The sequence below is a fragment of the Patella vulgata genome, chromosome 3 (genome assembly GCF_932274485.2).
Source record: "Patella vulgata chromosome 3, xgPatVulg1.2, whole genome shotgun sequence".
Lineage (NCBI taxonomy): Eukaryota > Metazoa > Mollusca > Gastropoda > Patellidae > Patella > Patella vulgata.
Genome location: NC_065881.2, coordinates 58,854,281 through 58,876,674, shown reverse-complemented (window position 1 = coordinate 58,876,674; position 22,394 = coordinate 58,854,281). Strand labels below are relative to the sequence as shown.

Here is a 22,394-nt window from a genome sequence, read left to right as displayed (position 1 = left end):
ATTCGGTCGAAATGGGAATAGAAATTTCACAATAATTTCGGTCTGGATAAACCACGGAAAGCGGAAGTAACTATATTGAATTATGGGAACGGGCACTGATTTTCCGAAAACACCAACGTTGAATATGTTCATTTTGATGGTCAAAAAAATCCACTGAAATCATCTAAACAGATCAAATTCCCTGGAAAACATCCAGTAATTTTCTTTTTCATTTATTTTATTGATGTAAATTTGATAAAATTTGTGTGTAAAATCTGCAAACTATATGGACAGTTCTGCATCATTTTACAACCCTCTACTAAATAAATTTGACTGTAGATCGGTTTGCCGGTTAACTTTTGTTTATATATTATACCACAGCTCCACATCGCTATTCTTTGTCTCTCGAAACTGTTTTACTGTTCTACCAATTTTTTTATAAATAAGTTGTGTTGTCCTTTCCATTTCTAATAAATAATTTTCAGAGTTTTCACTTCAGCAGGTTCTAAGTCGACTAAGTTGAAAATCTAGGTTGTGTAAAACAGTGGTGTTGACCATTTTACTATTACTAACCAAAGTTTTGAATCTTGGCATTCATCTAAAATAAATAACTGACCCTTTAAAGGACCATGATGGTGTAATGTTATAACCAGAAGAATTATCAGTAGGCCCTAGTCATGCACTGCCGCTGCACCTGCTGCATAAGTAAAAAAAAAACAGGAAAAGAAATTCAAATATCCTTGCATGCTCAGGAACCCAAACTTGTCAACAATGAGTTGACCATAAAGAACTTCGACAAAGTCTCCTGATCCTGGTAAAATATGTCGACTGTATACACCATTTCTAGAGGTATTATCTAAACTCTAGTCTTTGTTGACATACAGTACACTAAAATATACCGTAACTGAATATAATTTTCTAAACTAACAATGTAAAATAAATTTGTTTTTAGGTGTGAAAGATGTTTCTCTACAACCTGACCCTTCAAAGGGCTACAGGTATTACCAGTGCTATTCATGGAAACTTTTCCGGCTCAAAACATCAAGAAATTGTTGTGTCCCGCGGAAAGATATTGGAATTGCTTCGCCATGATCCAAATACTGGAAAAATCTATCCAGTACTGTCAGTGGAAGTCTTTGGAATCATTCGGGCTCTTATGCCATTTAAATTGACTGGAGGATCTAAAGGTAAGGTTTTATTTAATATGGCAGTGCCAAATTGAGATATTTTATGATACAGGGTTCAGACTCAAAATAACAATACCGCATAATTCTCGTTTCAAAATTTTATCTATTTTGTACAGTTTTGACAATAGAATTGGTGTAAACTTGTATTTTTTTTTAACCCAAACATTGTTTGGAAGAAAGATTTTGGTGGATAATACATGTATTTACCGATGTCGTTTAGTTACAGGTAAGTTACTGCAATTAGTCACCCAATGATCAACACACACATCCACAAATTGCAGTGGGCTTTAATAGGAATAACGAAAAACCAATAAATAATATGTTTCACTGTCTGTATTTGGGGTATTGACAAATTGCATAGTAATTCACAGCAGTTACTGTAATAGTTGGCAATATTCCTTTGACCGAATAAAATCTTATTTGGTTTTGGTAATGCTAACTTAACATTCTATTCTATCATTTTCTGTTTTTGTTTTATTCTTTCAGATTATATTGTTGTTGGTTCTGATTCTGGGAGAATTGTCATCTTGGAGTATATGCCCTCGAAGAATATTTTTGAAAAGGTTCGGCTCATTCTTTTGATTAACAATGATGCAAAAAGTACTAAGTGCAATAAAGTGTTTATCATATGAATCAAATATTTTTGAACACATTTTTCATCAGGACAGCCCTAGATTTACACTGTAAAGCTGGACAGACTTTCAGATTATGTAATGTAAGGTTCATTTCTTCAAATTCAGTAACTGTGTTCAGATAATACCATCAAGTTTACATGTACAGTTGATATTGTAAAATTGTTTGTAGGTTCACCAGGAAACATTTGGTAAGAGTGGCTGTCGAAGAATTGTGCCTGGACAGTTTCTGGCAGTTGACCCGAAAGGAAGAGCTGTAATGATTGGTTAGTTCACCTCTTGAATAGATCATTCAGTAGACCTTGAACATGTTATCTCTGTAAAGTAATCTGCAGTTCTAAGTGCGCCTGGTCAAATTGTTTTAACGTGTACACTTAGTTAATAAACTGTCATGTGAGTCGAGTGGCGTGGTTTTGATTCCCAGCTTGTACGTGACGAGAAGGGTCACCAGTCCAACATTGAAGGTTTTCCTACGTGCAATTGAATTATTGAAATAAAATTGAACGGTATCTTAGTCCTGGAATAACTTAGTTTGTGTCTAGTAGACATTATGAATCAATTACTGTGCTTAAACTAAAGGAATATATTATGATTGTACAAATCTTTTTTGCCAGGTTTCAGTGTTTTAACAAAGTACTGTATCAAAGAGATTATATCTGAGATAAACATTTATCATAGACCAAAAACTTACCAATTATTGTCTCTGATAGTCTCTAATTGTCATTATTTATTTTCATTATAGGTGCTGTTGAAAAACAAAAGTTGGTCTATATATTAAATAGAGATGCTCAGGCTAGATTAACTATATCATCACCATTAGAGGCACATAAATCTAATACATTAGTCTATAATATTGTTGGTGTTGATATTGGATTTGAAAATCCTACGTTTGCCTGTCTTGAAATAGACTATGAGGTTTGTTTAATACACATTATTCATATTCAGAAATAGATATAAGAAATGAAATGGAGTATAGCGTCCTACTGTTCTGCACCAACTGGGCTAATGAAGACGAGCATACCCCAAAAACTACATGCTATTAGGGAAATTTTGCAGCAGTGCTACGACCAGCTCTATTTCAAATTCAAACTGTCAAGATTTCTTTAGCGTGCACGCCAATGTGTACACAACACCTTGGGTTTTTGTCCCATTCCAATGACTAGACAGATAAATATAACACCCAATCACATGCAAGTTATTTGATAATTTTTTTCTTAAATAATATATTGATTTATTCTTGCCACTAATGGAAATAATACCCCAAATAATCTAAATTTGACACACAAATGAAAGTGGGTTAGCTTAAACATTTACAGATTGACACAGAGTGCATAACAGATTTTTAGAAAGTGTCAGTGATTTTAGAGCCAGCACACATGATTTTCCTGCTGGTGGGAATATGGGGCAGCCTGACAGTCCCTTGTCTATATTATAGTCGCCATCAAATATGAACCTTCCTTCAAAATAGACATGGTTAAATCATTTCTCGGTTATGTTTGTTTTCAGGATGCTGATCAAGATCCTACAGGTGAAGCTGCAGCTAAAAGTCAACAACTTTTAACTTATTATGAATTAGATCTAGGGCTAAATCATGTGGTCAGAAAATACTCAGAACAGTTGGAAGAACATGCTAACTTTTTAATATCAGGTTAGTGCTTTAAATACCATATGTAAGTTTATAATTCAGATATTAACCAGGCCACATCTCTGAAGGTAGATGACTCGCCTTCATTACCACATTTATTTTTGTCAGTTATACATAATATACATGTAAACAAATCAGTTGAAGCAGTTTCTATAACAGAAAATATGAAATTTCTTGGCCAGGTCTAAAGTTTTAGTATTGGTTTTGGTTTGTATTTTATAAACACTTACACATGATTTAATTTTATATTATAGTACCGGGTGGTAATGAAGGACCTAGTGGTGTATTAATTTGTTCAGAGAATTATATAACTTATAAAAATCTGGGAGATCAACCCGATATTAGATGTCCTATACCCAGACGAAGGGTAAGATAAATTGTTACAACTATATTTTCATAAGACCCTAATAATTTAGTGTTGATGGATATCAAACACCAAGTGTATAGGAGACTGTATGTCACACGGACAGTGATATCCTGGCACTAAATGGTATCCCTTGTTAAACTCCAGCATTATAGAGTAGAATCGTACTGTGATTGTGAATGTCATACAGGGTATTGGTGGGTGTGTGATCTGGTTTCCGTTTGCCCCTAACAAGGTTGACTTTGTCCAAAATAAGCTGTGGTTTCCAGTGAACTTTGAGTTGAGTTTATGAACGGCTGAGAACTGTGCTTGACAGCTGATGACCCAGATAGGTAACCCAGGACCTAAATTGAATGTCCTTGTCAAGGTGCCCTTCTACAACATAAGGTAGAAATGACCTTAACCCAATAAGGTTTGTGAACAGAAGAGTTGATGCATTACAGGAATCCCACCTTCTATCATATAAGTTGAGAAAAATTAAAATCAGAGTTTCCTACTTATGATAACATTTGAAGTTCTAACTTTAATAAAAAATTCTTTTACAGTATGATTTAGATGACCCAGAAAGAGGAATGATATTTGTATGTAGTGCTACACATAAAACTAAGGTAATATTTTATATAGTAAATTTATAATGTGTGTTGGGAGCCACAGTGGCTCACTGAGTAAGACCGCATTCTAATCTCGATGTCCTGTGTTTGACCCCTGCGTTGTCTGTTAAAGTGGTGCAGGACCGAGGGCCTGACAAGAAACAATGTATAGTCGTTCGGATGGAACAGAAAACTGAGGTCCCGAGTACACATTGGCCTGCATGTAAAAGATCCTTTGGCTGTTGGAATTCGATATAAGAGTAGGTCATAGCACAGCTCTCCGGGAAAAATTTACCTCATAGCACACAGTATGGCATATGCCCATCTTCATAAGACGTTAAACCCCATTTCATTTTATTTCATAATATTTTTAGGTATGTAAATGGATTTGGTTAATGTATATCTCATGTGGACAATTTTAAACTGATTTTTATATAAAAAAATAACCCACCATGAAATATTTTCATTGGTTAAACTATATTTGTTTTTTTTCTGTATTTTAAATGTGGTATGTTGATAAAATGACATTCCCACTAGTATGTTGTCCATTTTTGTTTTTCAGTCAATGTTTTTCTTCTTGGCTCAAACAGAACAAGGAGATATATTTAAAATAACTTTAGAAACAGATGAAGATATAGTAAGTGGAAGACATCATATACTGAGACAATGAAAATGCACTACTTTTATAAATGGACAATTGTAAAAGAGCTAATTGATAAGGATCCTCTGTAAGGTGGTGTTGTATGGCATGTATGGCTGCCATATGTGGATACAAATGTTACTGAAATCTATCTTTTGCCCCTTGTGTCTGTGTTTTGAAGCAGTGGTGAATTTTCATTGCTTCAGAGTAATTGAAGGCACAAGTCAAAATATTCACGTTTTTCAAAAGTATTTGAATTTTACTGTTGTATGCTCTCCACTTGATTAATGTATTAAATATTTTCCAAAGGATTTATTTATAGTGCTATAATTTTTCAGGTGACAGAAATTAGATTAAAGTATTTTGATACTGTCCCTGTTTCGGCTAGTATGTGTGTTCTCAAGTCTGGCTTTCTATTTGTTGCTTCAGAATTTGGCAACCAGTGAGTTCAGTTTTTATTTTAGTCTACTTTCTCATAAACATCAAATAACTTCTAAGACTCAAACAGGTTTTGTTGTGACATTTTTTAAAATATAACATGTATTGTTTGCTTTAAAAGATAATTGCTATATACAGTGGGCTCTTGTCACATCTAGCTTCTGAATACTACAGCATTCTGTAAAATCCTTGATCATTTCCATGTCACGATTTATTTCCTTATTAGATCAATCAAAAAAGTTTTGAGTAGTCCGTATTTTGAATATTACGAATTACAACACAATTTGCATTCAATTAACATTGTATAATTCATCCTTCAATCCGTGGGTGTTAACGTACAAAAGATTGACAAGCAATCAGTTATCGGTGAGATTAATAATACTTTCGAAGAAAGCAGGAGACTATTAAAATGGGCTCGTCCATCCGTCACACTCTTTGGGATACAATAACTCTCCTAATTGAGCTAGAATGTTCATGGATGAGAATCGTTAGGTGAATGCCATGGATGAGAATTTTCTGCTTGGGGTAAGCAGAGAAAAACAATTTGATTGGATGATGCTTTGGGACACGATAACTTTAGTTCTAATTAAGTGAGAGTAAGGACACTTTGTTTATAGTTTCATCACATCAATACCTTGACTAAGTTCGATAATGAGCATTTTCTGCTCAGGGTATGCAGAGCGTTAAGCAATTTGATTGGTCGAGACTTTGGAACACAATAACTCTCCTAATTGAGGTAAAACGTTCAAACTTGGTGTAGGCGTTCATTAGGTGAATCCCTTGATGGAATTCGATGATAAACATTGTATGCTTACGGTAAGCAGAGATAAGCAATCTGATTGGTTGATGATTTGGGGCACGATAATTTGGTTACAGTATAATTAAGTGAGAGTGATGAAACTCTGAATATAGATTTTTTTATATCATTACTAAGTTCAATGATGAGAATTTTCTGCTTAGGCTAAGGAGCGATAACTAATTCGATTGGTCAAGACTTGAAACATAACCACTCTGCTTTTAATTGAGGTAGAATGTTTAAACTTGATGTAGATGTTCATTAGGTGAATGTCTTGGCTGAGTTCAATGGTTAACATTTCGAGCTGAAGCTAAGTAATTTCATTGGTCGATGCTTTGGGACAAGATAACTTTGATTCTATCTGATAGAGAGTGATGAAATTTAGTGTATAGTTGATAATCAGTTTGATTGCTTGATACTTTTGAAAAAAATAAATGTGCGATTAATGTGTCGATCTATTTTGAGATTTCGGCAGGAGACATCAGCCTTACTGTTTTGTTTTGATTACCTTGAGTGGTTTCAACATCAAAGCCTTTAAACATTTGACGCACCTCAGCCAATTCATCGAATCTATGGTACCAAGGTTTGCTGAGACTTTAAAATTAGTGGCGAAAGTGCAGGTGTTGATCTCGGTACCGTTGAAGAATTCTGCATGCGCAATCCGTCTATTATTGAAGGGTATTCTTCTGAAAACATATTTAATTGTGACGAAATGTGTTTGTTTTTTAAAGCATTACCCAACCGATCATTGTATGATAAACATGCGAGCGCTATAGCAATGTAAATAGTAAATTTTTACCACCAAATACAACATTGATGTACAACAGAAGATTATACTCACGGTATTTGAAGTTACAATAATACTTCCGGTATTTGAAGGTACAATAATACTTCCGGTATTGAGTATTATGTCATGCTGTGTGATTTTGCATATTTTAACTATCCCATACGATGTTGGAAGTGACAGAATCCACTGTATAAGTACTCAGAAATTCTCTTCCATACCATTACACACGTGTAAATAAGTTTATAAAATATATTACAAATAACCTCAGTACCTTCACCAGCAATGCATATTGCATGACTGCCCACTGAACATCTTTATAACCACTGTATGAATGCTGTCTAATTTGACGATGTTTTGTTAATATAAAACACCATTCCTTTAAAACTAGATAATATGAAGAGCTTAAGTAAATATTGTCAATGTTTGAAATGAAATATTTTATGGGCTTGAATTCTAGATTTAAAACTTTATCTTATTACTTTACAATGTTTATTTTCAATTATTTCAGTTACCTATACCAGATTGCACATCTAGGTGATGATGATGGAGAACCAACATTTAGTAGTGCTATGCCTTTGGAGGAGGGGGATACCTTTCTCTTCTCTCCCCGTCCCTTAAAAAATCTTGTAGTAGTTGATGAAATGGATAGTTTATCTCCTATTATGAGTTGTCAGATAGCCGATTTAGCTAACGAAGATACACCTCAGTTGTATACATTATGTGGACGTGGTCCAAGATCATCTCTTCGAGTATTACGTCATGGATTAGAGGTATGTTTACTAATAATAACTTGTGTTAAAAAGTAGATTATATAAATCAATTGAATAATTTATTTTGTTATTGTATCATCTTTGTTCTGTACAACTATCTGACACAGTTTCGAAGATGTACAAACTTTAGTATAAAATTTTCCATTTCTTGACCTTTTGCATACTTAAAGTTACTTTTATTAATGAATAACATGTGAAATCTTGAACTGCTTTGATTTCAGAAGACATAATTTTTGATATCGAATGTTTTGAACATGTCTGTTATGTATCACATATTTTTAATTCTAGGTATCTGAGATGGCTGTATCTGAATTGCCTGGTAATCCTAATGCTGTATGGACAGTCAAACGCAGAATTGATGGTGAGTTGCAACTAGTATATTTATAATCATTCAGAGCACATTAAGATGTTTACAAATTTTTATTGTCAATTGTTTTTATAACCCGATCTGTTGTCCTTTGATATATCTTTAGGTATTTTTTTACTCGGAATACCCTTAATCATTTAGAAATGGCTTACTTCTTTACATGGTGCAGAAAAGTGTGACGTTAAACCATGTTTCATTCATTCATTATTTCTTTACGTGTGTACTTTGGTTTGACTGTTGATGAAGAATTTCATTTATGTTGAAATTAACTTATGATATAGAAAACCAAGTATGCCTAACATTGTATAGGTGTATTTAATTTTCAGTAGAAGGTACAGACTTAAGTTTCTATTTCAGGTCTATTTGATTTTCAGATATTATTTTTGTATGAATTCAAGAAATATGTATAGATTACACAGGATAAAACTGTTATTTTACACTTTTTAAACAATAATTTGCTTTAAAAAACACTGGTTTGATAAAGTTTTTTGGTACAGCAAAGCAATTAAATGCTTGGCTAACACAAAGCTTTAATAGCTTTGTTACTGTAAGGCAAGGAATTAATTTAATAAATACTAACTGTTGTCCGTCATGTAGCTACCTGTTAAACCACCACAAAGCACAAAATTATTTTAGATTGTAAAACTAGCATGAAACCAGTCTTGAGAAAGGTTATTTATTTCAACATGCTTTTACATGGACATGTTTGTGACATTAAATTCTTGTCTTACAGTATTTGCAAAAGATACATATGTTTACATACAAAAATTGAAGAAAATGTTCTTATTTAAAAATTGTCATGGAATTTTGATTTTAACATTGTACTGCACAGCTGTATTGAAGAGAAAAAAATTATGCTTTGAGTAGACAAGTTACTAAAAGAAAAAGGCTGGTTGTTTGGCATCCTACCAACCAACACCAAGCCTCTTTCTGCTTTCAGATGCAGTATATGATGACGATTGCTGGTAACCAGATTGCTACTCGATTCCTGTCTCAGGGTTGTTAAAGACATCAGCACCATGGGAACGTTTGTAGGTCTAGAATACAGAAACATTTGCTTTCAGTACCATTAAAATAATGGCATTATAAAGCTCTTGTTTGAATTAATAATTGTTTATATAGACTATTTAATATATATTTATATATCTGATCTTTTATAACTTTGAATTAGCTATTATTAGCTGGTCTAAGAAATTCTCAAGTACTGTTTTGTGTAAAAATAGTTGGCTGTTAAAGGCTGCTATGTACAAATTTAAATTTTCCCAAGCCGTTACTTTAAGATATTGTATGTACTGAATCTCATACATGTATTTAAATAATGACAATGTAAAAAATCTGAGACTACTACATATTTTATTATATCAAAAAAATTTGATATTAAAAAACTGAATAGTATTATATTATATCAACAAGATTCGATATAAAAAAACTGAGTATAACAAAATTCCATATAAAAAGCTGAGTATGAGATTTTATTTGTCAACCATTCCACATCTATTAAAAAAGATAAAAGGAAATCGTTGCGACTTTCCAAGTGATAGATATCACTATACAAAACATGTGATACAACCTGTATGGTGGATTATTGGGTGATAAATCAAATTCCAACCAGTTTTATGTGCTATTCATAATAGATTTGTATTATATTTTTCAGAGGACTATGATGCCTACATTATTGTATCTTTTGTGAATGCTACCTTAGTATTGTCTATTGGTGAGACTGTAGAGGAAGTGACAGATTCTGGTTTTCTGGGTACAACGCCTACAATATCGTGTTCACAACTTGGAGATGATGCCTTAGTTCAGGTATTGAAGTTATGAGAGTTCCCATTAATAGGGTGCTCATTTTCCTCGAAACCCTGAAATAGGCTGACAAAATCCAAATTTTAACAGTTTTCACAAAATAGACTTTCAGCCAAATTTTCAACTACTATCATGTAAATATTTGATTTTCTTAACTGTTAGTCATGAAACTGTTTCAGATTTATCAACCATAAAATGACTACATTTATTATTAATTTACTATTTCAAAACAATTTAAATGACAAGCATAGAGATGATGGTATTTCCGTGTTTCACCTGAATATATAAATGATTACAATATTTGGTAAAACTGATCTATGCTTCAGATATAATACAACAGGGTATATGATAAGTAAAAAAATTGATTAGCAATTATTGGATGTTTGAAAAAAGGGTACTTATCAATCTTGAAATGAATAACGAAGAAGTAAATTTTAACAGTATTGTTTTGAATGATCTCTAAAGGCCATGATTTCTACCGCTATACAACTAGTGTTTACGTGTGTATGGGGGAGGGGGCGGCGTTCATTCCCTTTAATAGACTTCAACTACAAATAGTTTTATGTTATGTTGTGTTCTGAATACAAAAAAAACAAAAAAACATAAGTGTGCCTTGCTATTTTTCACATATAGTTCCCGTACAGTTTTGAAATTTATGTCCGTAATATTCCTACAAAATTAGTTGTTTTTGTAAAACGATAGAATGAGAGCGTACAGACCCCCAAGCTACTTGCTTCAAATTCAAGTTAGTAATATTCCTCAACAATTACGTCTTCATTTACACAGCAGAAAATGACAGCAAAATATCTGTGATAACAAAAGTTGGTGATGTTGAAACATTATCATTATAAAACGGTATTTCAAAATTACATCGTAGCATCGACACCCGTATGCAATGCATGCATTATTGTTGCCATGTTATTTGCCCATGTGACTTGTTTCCCGCCAAATAAACCAAGTGCTATTTTAGTCCCAAAGTAATTTGTTAAACGAATAAAAAATAAACTGGTGTGTACAGCTAATAACAGTGCGAGCTTCGGACGGATACATTTATCTTATATGATTATAGCCTATGGAATATTTTGTTGTTCAGTGAATGCATAATGATTAAAATATTGTGTGATGGCAAATGGGATGCCAGATGGGAACACATGGTAAATTCTTATGAAGGGAAATGGTTACAGATAAAAATTGTATAATTATAGAACTATCAAATTTTACATTTGTACTAATTACTAGTTAGATCATGAACTGAATTACTGTTGAAAGGTTAGCTTACAATTAGTTTATTGACTAATCTTTGACTACTTTTAATCTCGTCGACTGAGATCAAGGGGATTAAGACGTCTGTACACAGTGGAGCGGTAAATCATGTTTGCTAAAACATTTTTTCACGCTTAAGTTGGGACAAGAAACTTGATTTCACAGATTCCCTTAAATTTGATAACTTTCTGCTAATCAAATTAATATTGTACATCATTTTTGTTTAGAAAACTGTGATGCGACACCGCTGATCATATTCCCTGTAATACAACCACAGCAACTTTAGCCTTTAATCAATATATTAATCTTAAAATTTGTATGTTTTAAGATTTATCCAGAAGGTATTCGTCATATCCGATCGGATAAGAGGGTAAACGAATGGAAAACACCAGGTAAAAAAGCCATTGTTAAATGTGCCGTCAATCAAAGACAAGTAGTGATCGCCTTAACAGGTGGAGAATTGGTCTATTTTGAAATGGATCCGGTAAGTATTATGATTTGTATTTATGAACTCCTCAAACACTGAATTGGCGTTACTCTTGTTTTAAACAATGCAATGAACTTTTGTAGTTTAAAAACTATGAATATGGAAATTACGTTTAAATCAGTATATGTTAAATTTTGGGAATGTCCAGCATGACTAGTTACATAAATTAAAATTCATGAGATTCCTGGGGCCGAGATTGAAAATAAGATTTATAAAAATTGGATAAACTTTTCTTTTAAAGACTGGTCAACTAAATGAATATACAGAGAGAAAAGAAATGTCTGCAGATGTTGTTTGTATGGGTATCGGTCGTGTACCTCAAGGTGAACAAAGATCACGATTTTTAGCTGTTGGATTGGCTGATAATACTGTTAGAATAGTCTCCCTTGACCCTAATGTAAGTACAATCTAATCTTTATTAATCATAACCTCTAAAGTAAAATTGTTTTAAAACCAGTTTGTTAAATAAACTAAAGTTTGAAGATTTTGTTAAATGTTTCCTGAATTTTGTTCATGGTTTTCTGAATTTTGTTCAAGGTTTCTGAAGTCTAATGTCCAAATATTTAAGTTTTATTCTTTGTTTGATTACTCCACTTCATCAGCAAACTCTGGGGTCATTGGATTGGTTGTCTAATGAAGGTCAATATCATCACAGTCCCAGAATGCATGTTTTTAATTGTTAATGGAGCATCTGAATGAACAGAATGAAAATTTGTATTTTACAGGATTGTTTGTCTCCACTGAGTATGCAGGCATTACCAGCTCAACCTGAATCACTATGTATTATAGAGATGGGTGGTACAGAAGCTAAAGAAGATACAAATGAACCAGGGACATCTGGTGGTCTTTATCTAAATATAGGTTTACAGGTACTATCTTTTTATACGCCCACATTTTCATGTGGACGTATTATGCCGTCGCCCCTGTCCGTCCGGACATCCATCCGTCCACAATTGTTTGTGGACTCTCCACAGGTCACAATTCTTATCCGATTTCGACGAAACTTGAAATATAGGTTTATCCCCAAAAGATCTCGGCTGCTTTCGATATTGGCATGTATCGGATCGAAACTTCATGGATTATGGCCCCAGTTTGTACGAAAAATCACGTTTTTAGCTTGTGGACCCTATAGAGGTCACAATTTTTATCCGATTTTTTTGAAACTTGAAATGTAAGTTTATAACCCAAAGATCTCAGTTCCTTTCGATATTGGCTCATATCGGACAGTAACTTCCTGAATTATGGCCCCTGATTGTACGAAAAATTACGTTTTTAGCTTGTGGACCCTATAAAAGTCATAATTTTTATCCGATTTAAAAAAACGTTCTATTATGTCACCGTTACACCCTAAGGATGACTGAGTTTGAATTTCGTGAAAATCGGCCCAAAATTGACAGACAAAATGGCCGCCGTTCGTTCCCAAATAGCGTAAGAATATGGTATATCAAGGTTGTGGACCCTATAGGGGTCACAATTTTTATCCGATTTTGTTGAAACTTGAAATATAAGTTTATAACCCAAAGATCTCGGTTCCTTTCAATATTTGCCCATATCGGACAGTAACTTCCTGAATTATGGCCCCTGATTGTACGAAAAATCATGTTTTTAGCTTGTGCACCCATTAGAGGTCATAATTTTTATCCGATTTAAAAAACCTTATTATTATATTACCGTTCCACCCTAAGGACAGTTGAGTTTGAATTTTGTGAAAATCGCCCCAAAATTGACAGACAAAATGGCCGCCGTTCGTTCTCAAATAGCGTAAAAATATGGTATATCAAGGTTGTGGACCCTATAGAGGAATTTTTATCCGATTTTGTTGAAACTTGAAATGTAAGTTTATAACACAAAGATCTCAGTTCCTTTCGATATATGCGCATATCGAATTGTAATTTCCTGAATTATGGCCCTTGATTGTAGGAAAAATGACTTTCCTGTTAGCTTGTTCTCTATCCATCTCTCGAAAATGTGGGCGTATCCTGCCTGGCAGCCGCTGGTTTATTATTTAAATATTTCAATGTGAGCAACATGTTCATGGTAAAAGTTTCACTTTCCAGTAATTCACAAGATGATCTTTTAGATGGTGTGATAGAGACAATAGACTTAAAGACACTGGTCAAATATTACAGTTGATCTTTTTTACAAAGACTAAATGATTTTGAAATAGGAAATATATCAGCTGTGATTGACTATAAACATAACATTTAGAATGATTACTTATATTTACAGAATGGTGTATTACTGAGAACAGTATTAGATATGGTAACTGGTGATTTATCTGATACACGTACAAGATATTTAGGTTCAAGACCTGTTAAATTGTTCAGAATATCGATGCAAGGATCAGAAGCTGTAAGTATAGACAGTGTATTTATATGTTAGTATATAGAGATGATGTTATATCCGTGTTTCACCTGATAATATAGTATGATTATATTGTAGAATATTACTGATCTATATACTAAACTCGGGGGCTTGACTGCTCCAACATATGCATTTAATGTTTCATTTAGTAAGGTGTTGTTGTATGTGATAACGAATAGGTTTACATATACCCAAGTCACAGGTTTTCTCTTGATGCTCCAATGTCTTTTCTCTATTAAAGACATTTAGATCAGTTCCAATCAGTTTGATTTTAAAGAGTTTGTCTTAGTTATTGCAGACAAATAATTTTGATAATTTTATATGTCCACTATTTTGATGAAAGCAGTAAACAGTGGTTGATTGTGGAAAATTTTAATAAAGAATTTTTTTTTTCCCCAGGTGTTGGCTATGTCCAGTAGAACATGGTTGAGTTATACATACCAAAGTAGATTTCATTTAACACCCTTATCTTATGAATCTTTAGAATATGCTTCTGGTTTTGCATCTGAACAATGTCCTGAGGGTATTGTAGCCATTTCAACTAACACTTTACGGTAAAATATTCCTCGTAAAATAGCAATCATAATAAATTTATTTGTGAATGGATTGTACAGTAAAGTAGGACGATGAACACCATTTTATTTCATTTAAAAAATTATTGTAATCTTTTGGAATTTGTTCCATCAAAAACGATAATAAAGGCATCACTTTATTTTGACATAAAACAAAGAGTTAATTCCCATAATGGTTCATAAATATTCAACTTTTAATTGCTGATTAGGACATTAGTTGGTTCATTCAATTTTATTCTTTTCAGTATTTTGGCATTAGAGAAATTAGGAGCTGTGTTTAATCAAGTTTCTTGGCCACTGCAATATACACCAAGAAAATTTGTTATTCATGAATCAAACAATTTATTTATTATTGAAACTGATCACAATACTTATACTGAAGAAACAAAAACACAAAGAAAACAACAAATGGCCGAGGTAAAATTCTTTTATTTATATATCTAGGTACAGAGATGATGTTATTATCCGTGTTTCACCTGAATACATGATTACACTCTGTGATACTGATCTGTACTCTACCAATACACCTGTAATATTGATCAGGTCTGGAATTAATGATTCCAACTGTAGCTGTAATACGGATCAGGTCTGGAAATGATATTACTTGTTCCAGTCTTTCACGTTTATAAAATTGCGAGGGAACCATAAAGCTCCTGTCGATTTCAAAAATGAGAAAACGGCTCCGGTAAAAACCTGTTCTTAATTATATTGCAAGAGTAATTCTACATTTTCTTGGATTTAAGGAGAGCCAAATTGTATTTATGCTTTAGTCTTGTTTAATATTTGGTGAATATGGTAGCATCAGAATTATTATGGAAACTGAGAGCTTGAACGTATGCAGTTTAAAAATAAACAAAAACTAAAACTAGTTTATTCTCACTATTTAGAAGAGCAATTTAGCTTAGTTGCAGGAGTAATTAAGTTGGGAGGAGCAGGAGCGAAAGCGAACCATAAACGTGAAGGACTGCTGTTCCTGACAATATTAGGCACCATTGCAGTTGTTTGACATTTTAGACATACATTTTTGTAAGTTTAGAATGTTTTTGTGTTAATTTTGTTAACGACAATGCATGTTTCGATATCAGGAAATGATTGAAGCGGCTCAAGAAGAGGAACAGGAGTTAGCAGCAGAAATGGCAGCAGCATTTTTAAATGAAGAAAGGCCAGAATCTGTATTTGGTTCACCTAAAGCTGGTATGGGACTGTGGGCGTCTGTCATTAGAGCTATAAATCCATTAACCGGTGAAACTCTGGAAAAAATAAACTTGGAACAAAATGAAGCTGCTCACAGGTAAGATTTATTTATTAAATCCATTAACCGGTGAAACTCTGGAAAAAATAAACTTGGAACAAAATGAAGCTGCTCACAGGTAAGATTTATTAAGTCACTGTGAAGACGATCTTTTGTTTGTCAAATTACTCAGCAGGTATTTCCCAGAAATCTGTGCATATAAAGCACGACTAAACAGACACTTCATTGACTAAACCCTCATATCAACCAGAACTTAATTTAGAAGAAAAAAAAAATCCAGATTTTCCGACAAATTGTTTTCCTGTCTGCTTGGAAACAATATATTGGATCAATCACAGCTTGGTTCCATCCGTGGTATAATTTCTATTTAAACTTTGAAAGCTTGATGGTATACGAAGAAACCAACAAATTCATTAATTTGAATAGACAGTGTCACATAGATGACATTAATCGGGTGTGTCGAAAATGTAATTATCCAAAACAGAAACACATACAATTTTGTCATAGTAATACATGAAGAAAGATGGCTCTTGGAATATAAAATTTGAAAAACAAAAACGAATTGGCATCCATGTGTAATGATGTTCAAGCAATCACCTTCATGTTGTCTTTGAATTAGTATTTTCTTTTCCTTGAAATGTGAAATGATGTACTTAATTTATTTTATGTATATTTTCAGTATAGCGCTAGTGAAATTTGCCAATAGAAGTGATGATACTATATTATTGGTTGGTGTAGCTAGAGATCTTGTGTTAAGTCCCCGTTCTTTAAGTGGTGGATATATCTATGCCTACATAGTAAAAGAAAATGGTACAAAATTATCATTCTTACATAAAACATCTGTTGATGAAGTTCCTGGTGCAATCACTCCCTTTCAAGGAAGAGTTTTAATAGGAGTAGGCAAATATCTACGTATCTATGATCTTGGAAAAAAGAAAATGCTGAGAAAATGTGAAAATAAGGTAAGTATATCAGTTAGTTTTAAAAAAATTATTTAGTATAACCTTTTAAAACACTTTTGATCAAATTCCTGCCATTAAAGCTATTTTATCTTTTTAAAGCTCTTAGATATCCTGTTGGAATTGTCTGCAATCTTTCATGTTCCCTGGAACCACTTTGACTTTTTCTGCTAAGATGTTAAAGGCCCTGTTTAAAATTTACTTATCTTGAAATTTCCTGTAAATGTCTAGTTTTGTTTATGTTAAATGTAATTTGATTGAAACTAAATTAACTTTAAATACAATTTATCTTTCAGAGTGTACCTAACTTTATAGTAAATATCCATACTATGGGTAATCGTGTGTTAGTATCTGATATACAAGAAAGTTTTCATTTCTTACGATATAAAAGACAAGAGAATCAGTTGATTATATTTGCTGATGATACAAATCCACGTTGGATAACCTGTTCATGTCTATTAGATTATAATACTATGGCTGGAGCAGATAAATTTGGCAATGTTACTTTGGTAAGTAGTAAAATGTTTCTAAAAGTATGAAATATTTTGTTACATAAGAATAACTATTATGGGAGGGAATGACAATCTGTTGAATTGAGAATTGTGTTGGTGCTGTATAGTAATACATATAGTTAGACATCCACCATATCTAATGCTGTCAACATTCATCTCCTTTTTGTCTAATGAGCTGGCATTCAAGGTTAATTCAAGTCTAGTATAGTTACTACAGAAATTAAAACATTTGGTATATTTGAAACTTCCCAACTCGTAACTTTTCATGAGGGTGTTTGAAAGCTATAATAGATATATTTTTTCTGTAGGTACGTCTACCAATTAGTGTGTCCGATGATGTAGATGAAGATCCTACTGGTAATAAGGCATTATGGGATAGAGGTGTATTAAATGGTGCTACACAAAAGGTAAGTGTCTGTTACGAGATATAAAGGAGATTTAAAGAACCATTTCCTTTAAAGATACATTGTCCCGAAAGCATTTATCGGGTGGTCATTTCCAATAAAAGTATCGCAAATTTTGTATATATGGAAAGTATAGACCCCCAACCTTACTAGAAAAATACCGAATTACCCAAAGAACACCCATGGGGCAAGCACTGGGCAAAAGTATCACTAACTGGCAACTGAGTGTTGTCTGCCAGCTTATTGTGTGGTAGCTTGACTGAGGGAGTGGTTGTTATTTCTTGATCAAATGGTTAGGCAGATTTGGGAACATTGAGGGGTGTGAAACATACATGATAAATGGACATTAAGTAATGAAAAAGAGTAATGGTATTTGAACTATACCACTTTTTTTTATGTTTTCAGGCCGATATTGTATCCAATTTTTATGTAGGAGAAGTGATAACATCCTTACAGAAGGCTACTTTAATACCTGGTGGATCTGAGTCTCTAGTTTATACCACACTTTCTGGTGCTATAGGCATGTTAGTACCATTTACATCACATGAAGTAAGTATATTTTGTCTTTTTATCCGTCAACAATTGGGAAAGAAGATTTAATCTACATAATTTGCATAATGAATAGATGTATCACTAATTTGCTACGATAAACAAAAGGTTGAAGATAGAAAACAGCCCTGACAGACAAATTTAGTTCTTACATAATACGTCTTTAAGGAATTTATATATTACTATGTTAGATTTTATTTATCAGGATCACGACTTTCTGCAACATTTAGAGATGTATATGAGAACAGAACACCCACCTTTATGTGGAAGAGATCATTTAGCTTACAGATCATATCATTATCCATTAAAGGTAAATTATATTCATGTTGATACTAAAATAAAAGTTAACTAAAGATTTAGAAAAACATGCATATTCAAAAGTGCTTTTGGTCCAATATTTCTTAAAATCAATCAGTTCTAAAGTTATGGCCATTTCTAGTTCACATTGGTTTCTATTGATTTCACACCATTGACTTTGACAAAAATAATACTTCAGCAAGCCCAGCTCACTCTTAAATGAAGTTATTTTACATACCTGGTATTAGGAAAGTTCGACCTTGATTCTTATTAACTAAACATAAACTTAAGAAAATAAAATTAATCCACCTTTTTCTCTTACAGTAACATAAACAAGATAGTTTGATAGATGCTTATTCTCCTTTTTTTAAAAAAATAAAGGCAAGGAGGATAAGAATTGGATGTATCTGGGAACATTTCAATTTTAGCCTTTCTGGAAATTAGTCAAGTAGAGGCGAGACACTAGGTTGCTGCGTAACTCATTGCAATTTTTTTTTTTATCATTTTCCTTGTCTGTCAAGTGCCTTCCTATATGAATTAAAGTGGTGCTCAGTTAAGGAAATTCTCACTTAATTTTATAATACACTTAATACAATACTTCATTATTACAGAGTGTTATAGATGGTGATTTATGTGAAATGTTTAATTCTATGGAAACCAGTAAACAGAAAAGTATGGCTGAAGAATTGGATCGTACACCAGCTGAGGTATAAAGTAAACCAGTATCTTGTGGTGGTGTTTTTTTTGGGGGGTGGGGGAGGGAGAGTTGAGTAGGTTATGATATAAGGCCCAGGCTAAAATTTATGTTATTCTAATTTAGAGAAATCCAATTTGCTGCCTGTTCATACGATGTCTGTGATACAACCTTCATTAAATCTATTTTTATACATCATGTATGAAACTACATGTACATGCGATTTATGCCTTGCCATCAAAATTATTTATTGAACTCTTTATTTTTCAGGTATCAAAGAAATTAGAAGATATTCGTACAAGATATGCTTTCTAAATAAAAACAAATATTTGAATGAAACTGATAAAACCTTTCTACTCAGCCGTCATAAAGAAAATACTTTTAAACTATATTCTATTATTAAAATCATTTTAAACATGCTAAATTATTGTGAAGCTTGACAAATATTTTACAAAAGTTGAAAACTACAGAACTTGTTTGAACTTTAATTCACCTTTTTTAGTTGTAAACAGTCATGAAACTTAACATAATGTATATATAAATATCACAACACATCAATTTGTATCATAGTCATTCCTTTGCCTGGGGCTTCAAATGTAAATATTTTGTATAAATGATAAATAAAACATAAATTGCTTTAAAATAGTTTGTTGATTGTAAAGATTTATGAAAGTTATGTGATAAATTAAACTGAGCACAGCTGTCAGATCAATAGATACTGTCAAGTACTACCACTATACATAGTAGTCTAATCACGTAGGTACATGCACGCGGGTTGTCTACTGTAAACACACTTAGTGGAGACCTGCATGCCTACTGCACTATAAAACTACCACGCAGATGTGGAGATCCAGTCCCAAGGAGAGGGGACGGGGGTGCTGCCATACCGCTCAAAACTGATCTTGCTCCAGCATATAAAAATTCTGGATACCTGTGTGCAAAACATCTTCATTTAACGTTCAGTTACACCCAAGTGATATCCCAGACATTGACATGCTTACAATTATGAATACTTACTAATGTGATTAACATAAGTGATAAATAAGGACGCAAAGATGTACGATGTGGGTGGAAAGCTATTTGACAAGCCATTAAAACATACACGGACTCGGCGCGATTAGTGTTCACTTTGTCTGTTCAGGGATGGACTGAGGAGCCTGCGAGTATTGTAGGCGCGGCGAACCTAAAGCAGTTCATATCCTCACATAGTTTAGGGCTTTTTACTCTGGAATTTACGTTGTATTTGAAAGGATTTTTTTTTTACCTGCGCAATGTGTACACTGGACCTCTTTTTTGTCCCATCCGAACGACTATACGTTGTTCCTTACCAGGGCCTCTGTACACACCAGAAAATCCTGATAAAATTTCTGTCAACATTGGGATCAAACACGCGACATCCTGGTTAACGAGGCAACGTCTTACCGAGCCACTGGGGCCCACATATCGTTTTTGATGAATTAGTAAAATTGCCAGACGCTAAATTTGTGCATAATCTCGAAACGCCGGGATATACTCTAGAAAGCAATATTTAGTAATTTTTTCAAAACAATTTCGCACCATGTTGGAGAGGTCATCCATCCGTCTATAATCGGACCAGGACCGGGGATAAGAAGTTTGTCCCCAGTCTGCTGAACTTTAAAGCCAGTCTTCACAATGCTGATGATAATCTTATATTCGTTGTTTGGCCGTTTTTTTCGTACATTTGATTGTTTAGGAAAAAGACATTACACTATTATTGTAGGAAGGTAAACAATATCCATTGTATCAAGATCTTGTAATATCAGTAACATTTACAAGTAGTCGGTAAATATCTAGATAATGAAGGGCAATCTTTAAAATATAACTGTGATAGTCTAGCCATGTGGAAGAAAATGTCATATTTTGTAATCAGTAATCACATGTTTTGTTTATTGATGGGTAGGCGCTTTGTTCAATTAATCTTCATTCTGTCTGATGTTACAGGAGATAAAATGCTAGAGTAATCAGTTTGTGTGTTGACCTTTATAACAATAAATACCTGCTTATACCCAGTTGTAGATAAATTCTTTACACTTGGCGAATGCGGTCTCTTGGTTTATTGTAGGTAAGGGACTGATTGAGAAACGGCACATTTGCGTTGACTAACTGTGGACGATAAAAATACTCGCTGAAATTTTTAATAAATAGTTAATTTTCTGGGTTTAAACATTTTTTTTCTTGACACAGGTAGATAAAATTAACATACTAATCAGGCTCGTAGACACAGGATATACCATTCCGAAATCTGGGCGCCCGTTTGCCGTCCGCGGGCCTGATACTGATATAAAGTATGTAACGAGATTATAAAAATGGCAGTATAGCGACAGCTTGAATATATCGACTGTTGTGTATTTTCTACTGTCGAGGAAATATGAAATGTACCGTCGTCATGTAGTGTATTATAAAGTCTATAGCGGTGAAATATAGTGTTAAATAGATATATAAACACAATGGTAATACATATGAAAGTCGGAAGCAGGCAGCAACTACTAAAATCTAAAACAGAAAACTATCAAATTGGCAATATCTATATTGCACAAACAGATTCTGTAAAAAAAAAATCTTGGTGTTTATTTTGACTCTCATCTGGACATGAATAGACAAATTTCGACCATGTGTAAAAGTATTAATTTTCAGATTTATAATATTGGAAAAATTAGATCTTTCATTAATAGTGACACGACTAAAATGCTGGTCAACACTATGGTTACATCAAGACTCGACTACTGTAATTCTTTTTTGTACAATCTACCTGAAAATAAAATCAAACGACTTCAGAAACTTCAAAATAAAGCAGCCCGGATCATAATCAACACGAAACCAAATGAACATATGACACCAATTCTGAAAGATCTACAATGGCTTCGAGTCCGCCAACGTATCAATTTCAAAATACTGTCTATTACGTATTCTCAATTTGCTCTAAATGGCGATTCTTCACCTCAATACTTTAGAGACCTTTTCAACACCAATAAACCTTGCAGAACCCTCCGATCACAATCAGACAGCCTCTTAATTATGCCTT

General features: G+C 33.2%; 1 protein-coding gene across 2 annotated transcripts; it reads left to right on the top strand.

The window, feature by feature from the left end:
• The first annotated feature begins 76 nt into the window (after positions 1-76).
• LOC126816533 (splicing factor 3B subunit 3) lies at positions 77-19,677 on the top strand. 2 transcript variants are annotated; one of them, XM_050543166.2, is made up of 27 exons: positions 77-195; positions 932-1,166; positions 1,653-1,729; positions 1,971-2,064; positions 2,541-2,713; positions 3,305-3,446; positions 3,698-3,810; positions 4,353-4,415; positions 4,960-5,034; positions 5,376-5,479; positions 7,567-7,828; positions 8,117-8,189; positions 9,850-10,001; positions 11,590-11,745; positions 11,990-12,145; positions 12,474-12,617; positions 13,978-14,100; positions 14,512-14,666; positions 14,930-15,101; positions 15,770-15,975; positions 16,616-16,898; positions 17,192-17,404; positions 17,716-17,814; positions 18,217-18,360; positions 18,566-18,670; positions 19,269-19,364; positions 19,622-19,677. In XM_050543166.2, the coding sequence occupies exons 2-27, from the start codon at positions 941-943 to the stop codon at positions 19,664-19,666; spliced, it is 3,651 nt and encodes a 1,216-aa protein (XP_050399123.1). In that variant the 5' UTR covers positions 77-195; positions 932-940; the 3' UTR covers positions 19,667-19,677. The 2 variants fall into 2 exon arrangements, with proteins under 2 accessions (XP_050399123.1, XP_050399124.1); XM_050543167.2 differs by lacking the exons at positions 11,590-11,745; positions 11,990-12,145; positions 12,474-12,617; ... (9 more) ...; positions 19,269-19,364; positions 19,622-19,677 and adding an exon at positions 9,136-9,226 and having other exon boundaries at positions 9,850-9,988.
• The last annotated feature ends 2,717 nt before the right edge of the window (positions 19,678-22,394 follow it).

Bases quoted from the DNA above. Each gene is read 5' to 3' on its own strand.
- LOC126816533 (XM_050543166.2), top strand. From the start codon at position 941: ATGTTTCTCTACAACCTGACCCTTCAAAGGGCTACAGGTATTACCAGT. The intron at 5,480-7,566 runs GTGAGTTCAGTT...CAATTATTTCAG, and splicing joins GCTTCAGAATTTGGCAACCA to TTACCTATACCAGATTGCAC. The intron at 12,618-13,977 runs GTACTATCTTTT...TTATATTTACAG, and splicing joins ATCTAAATATAGGTTTACAG to AATGGTGTATTACTGAGAAC.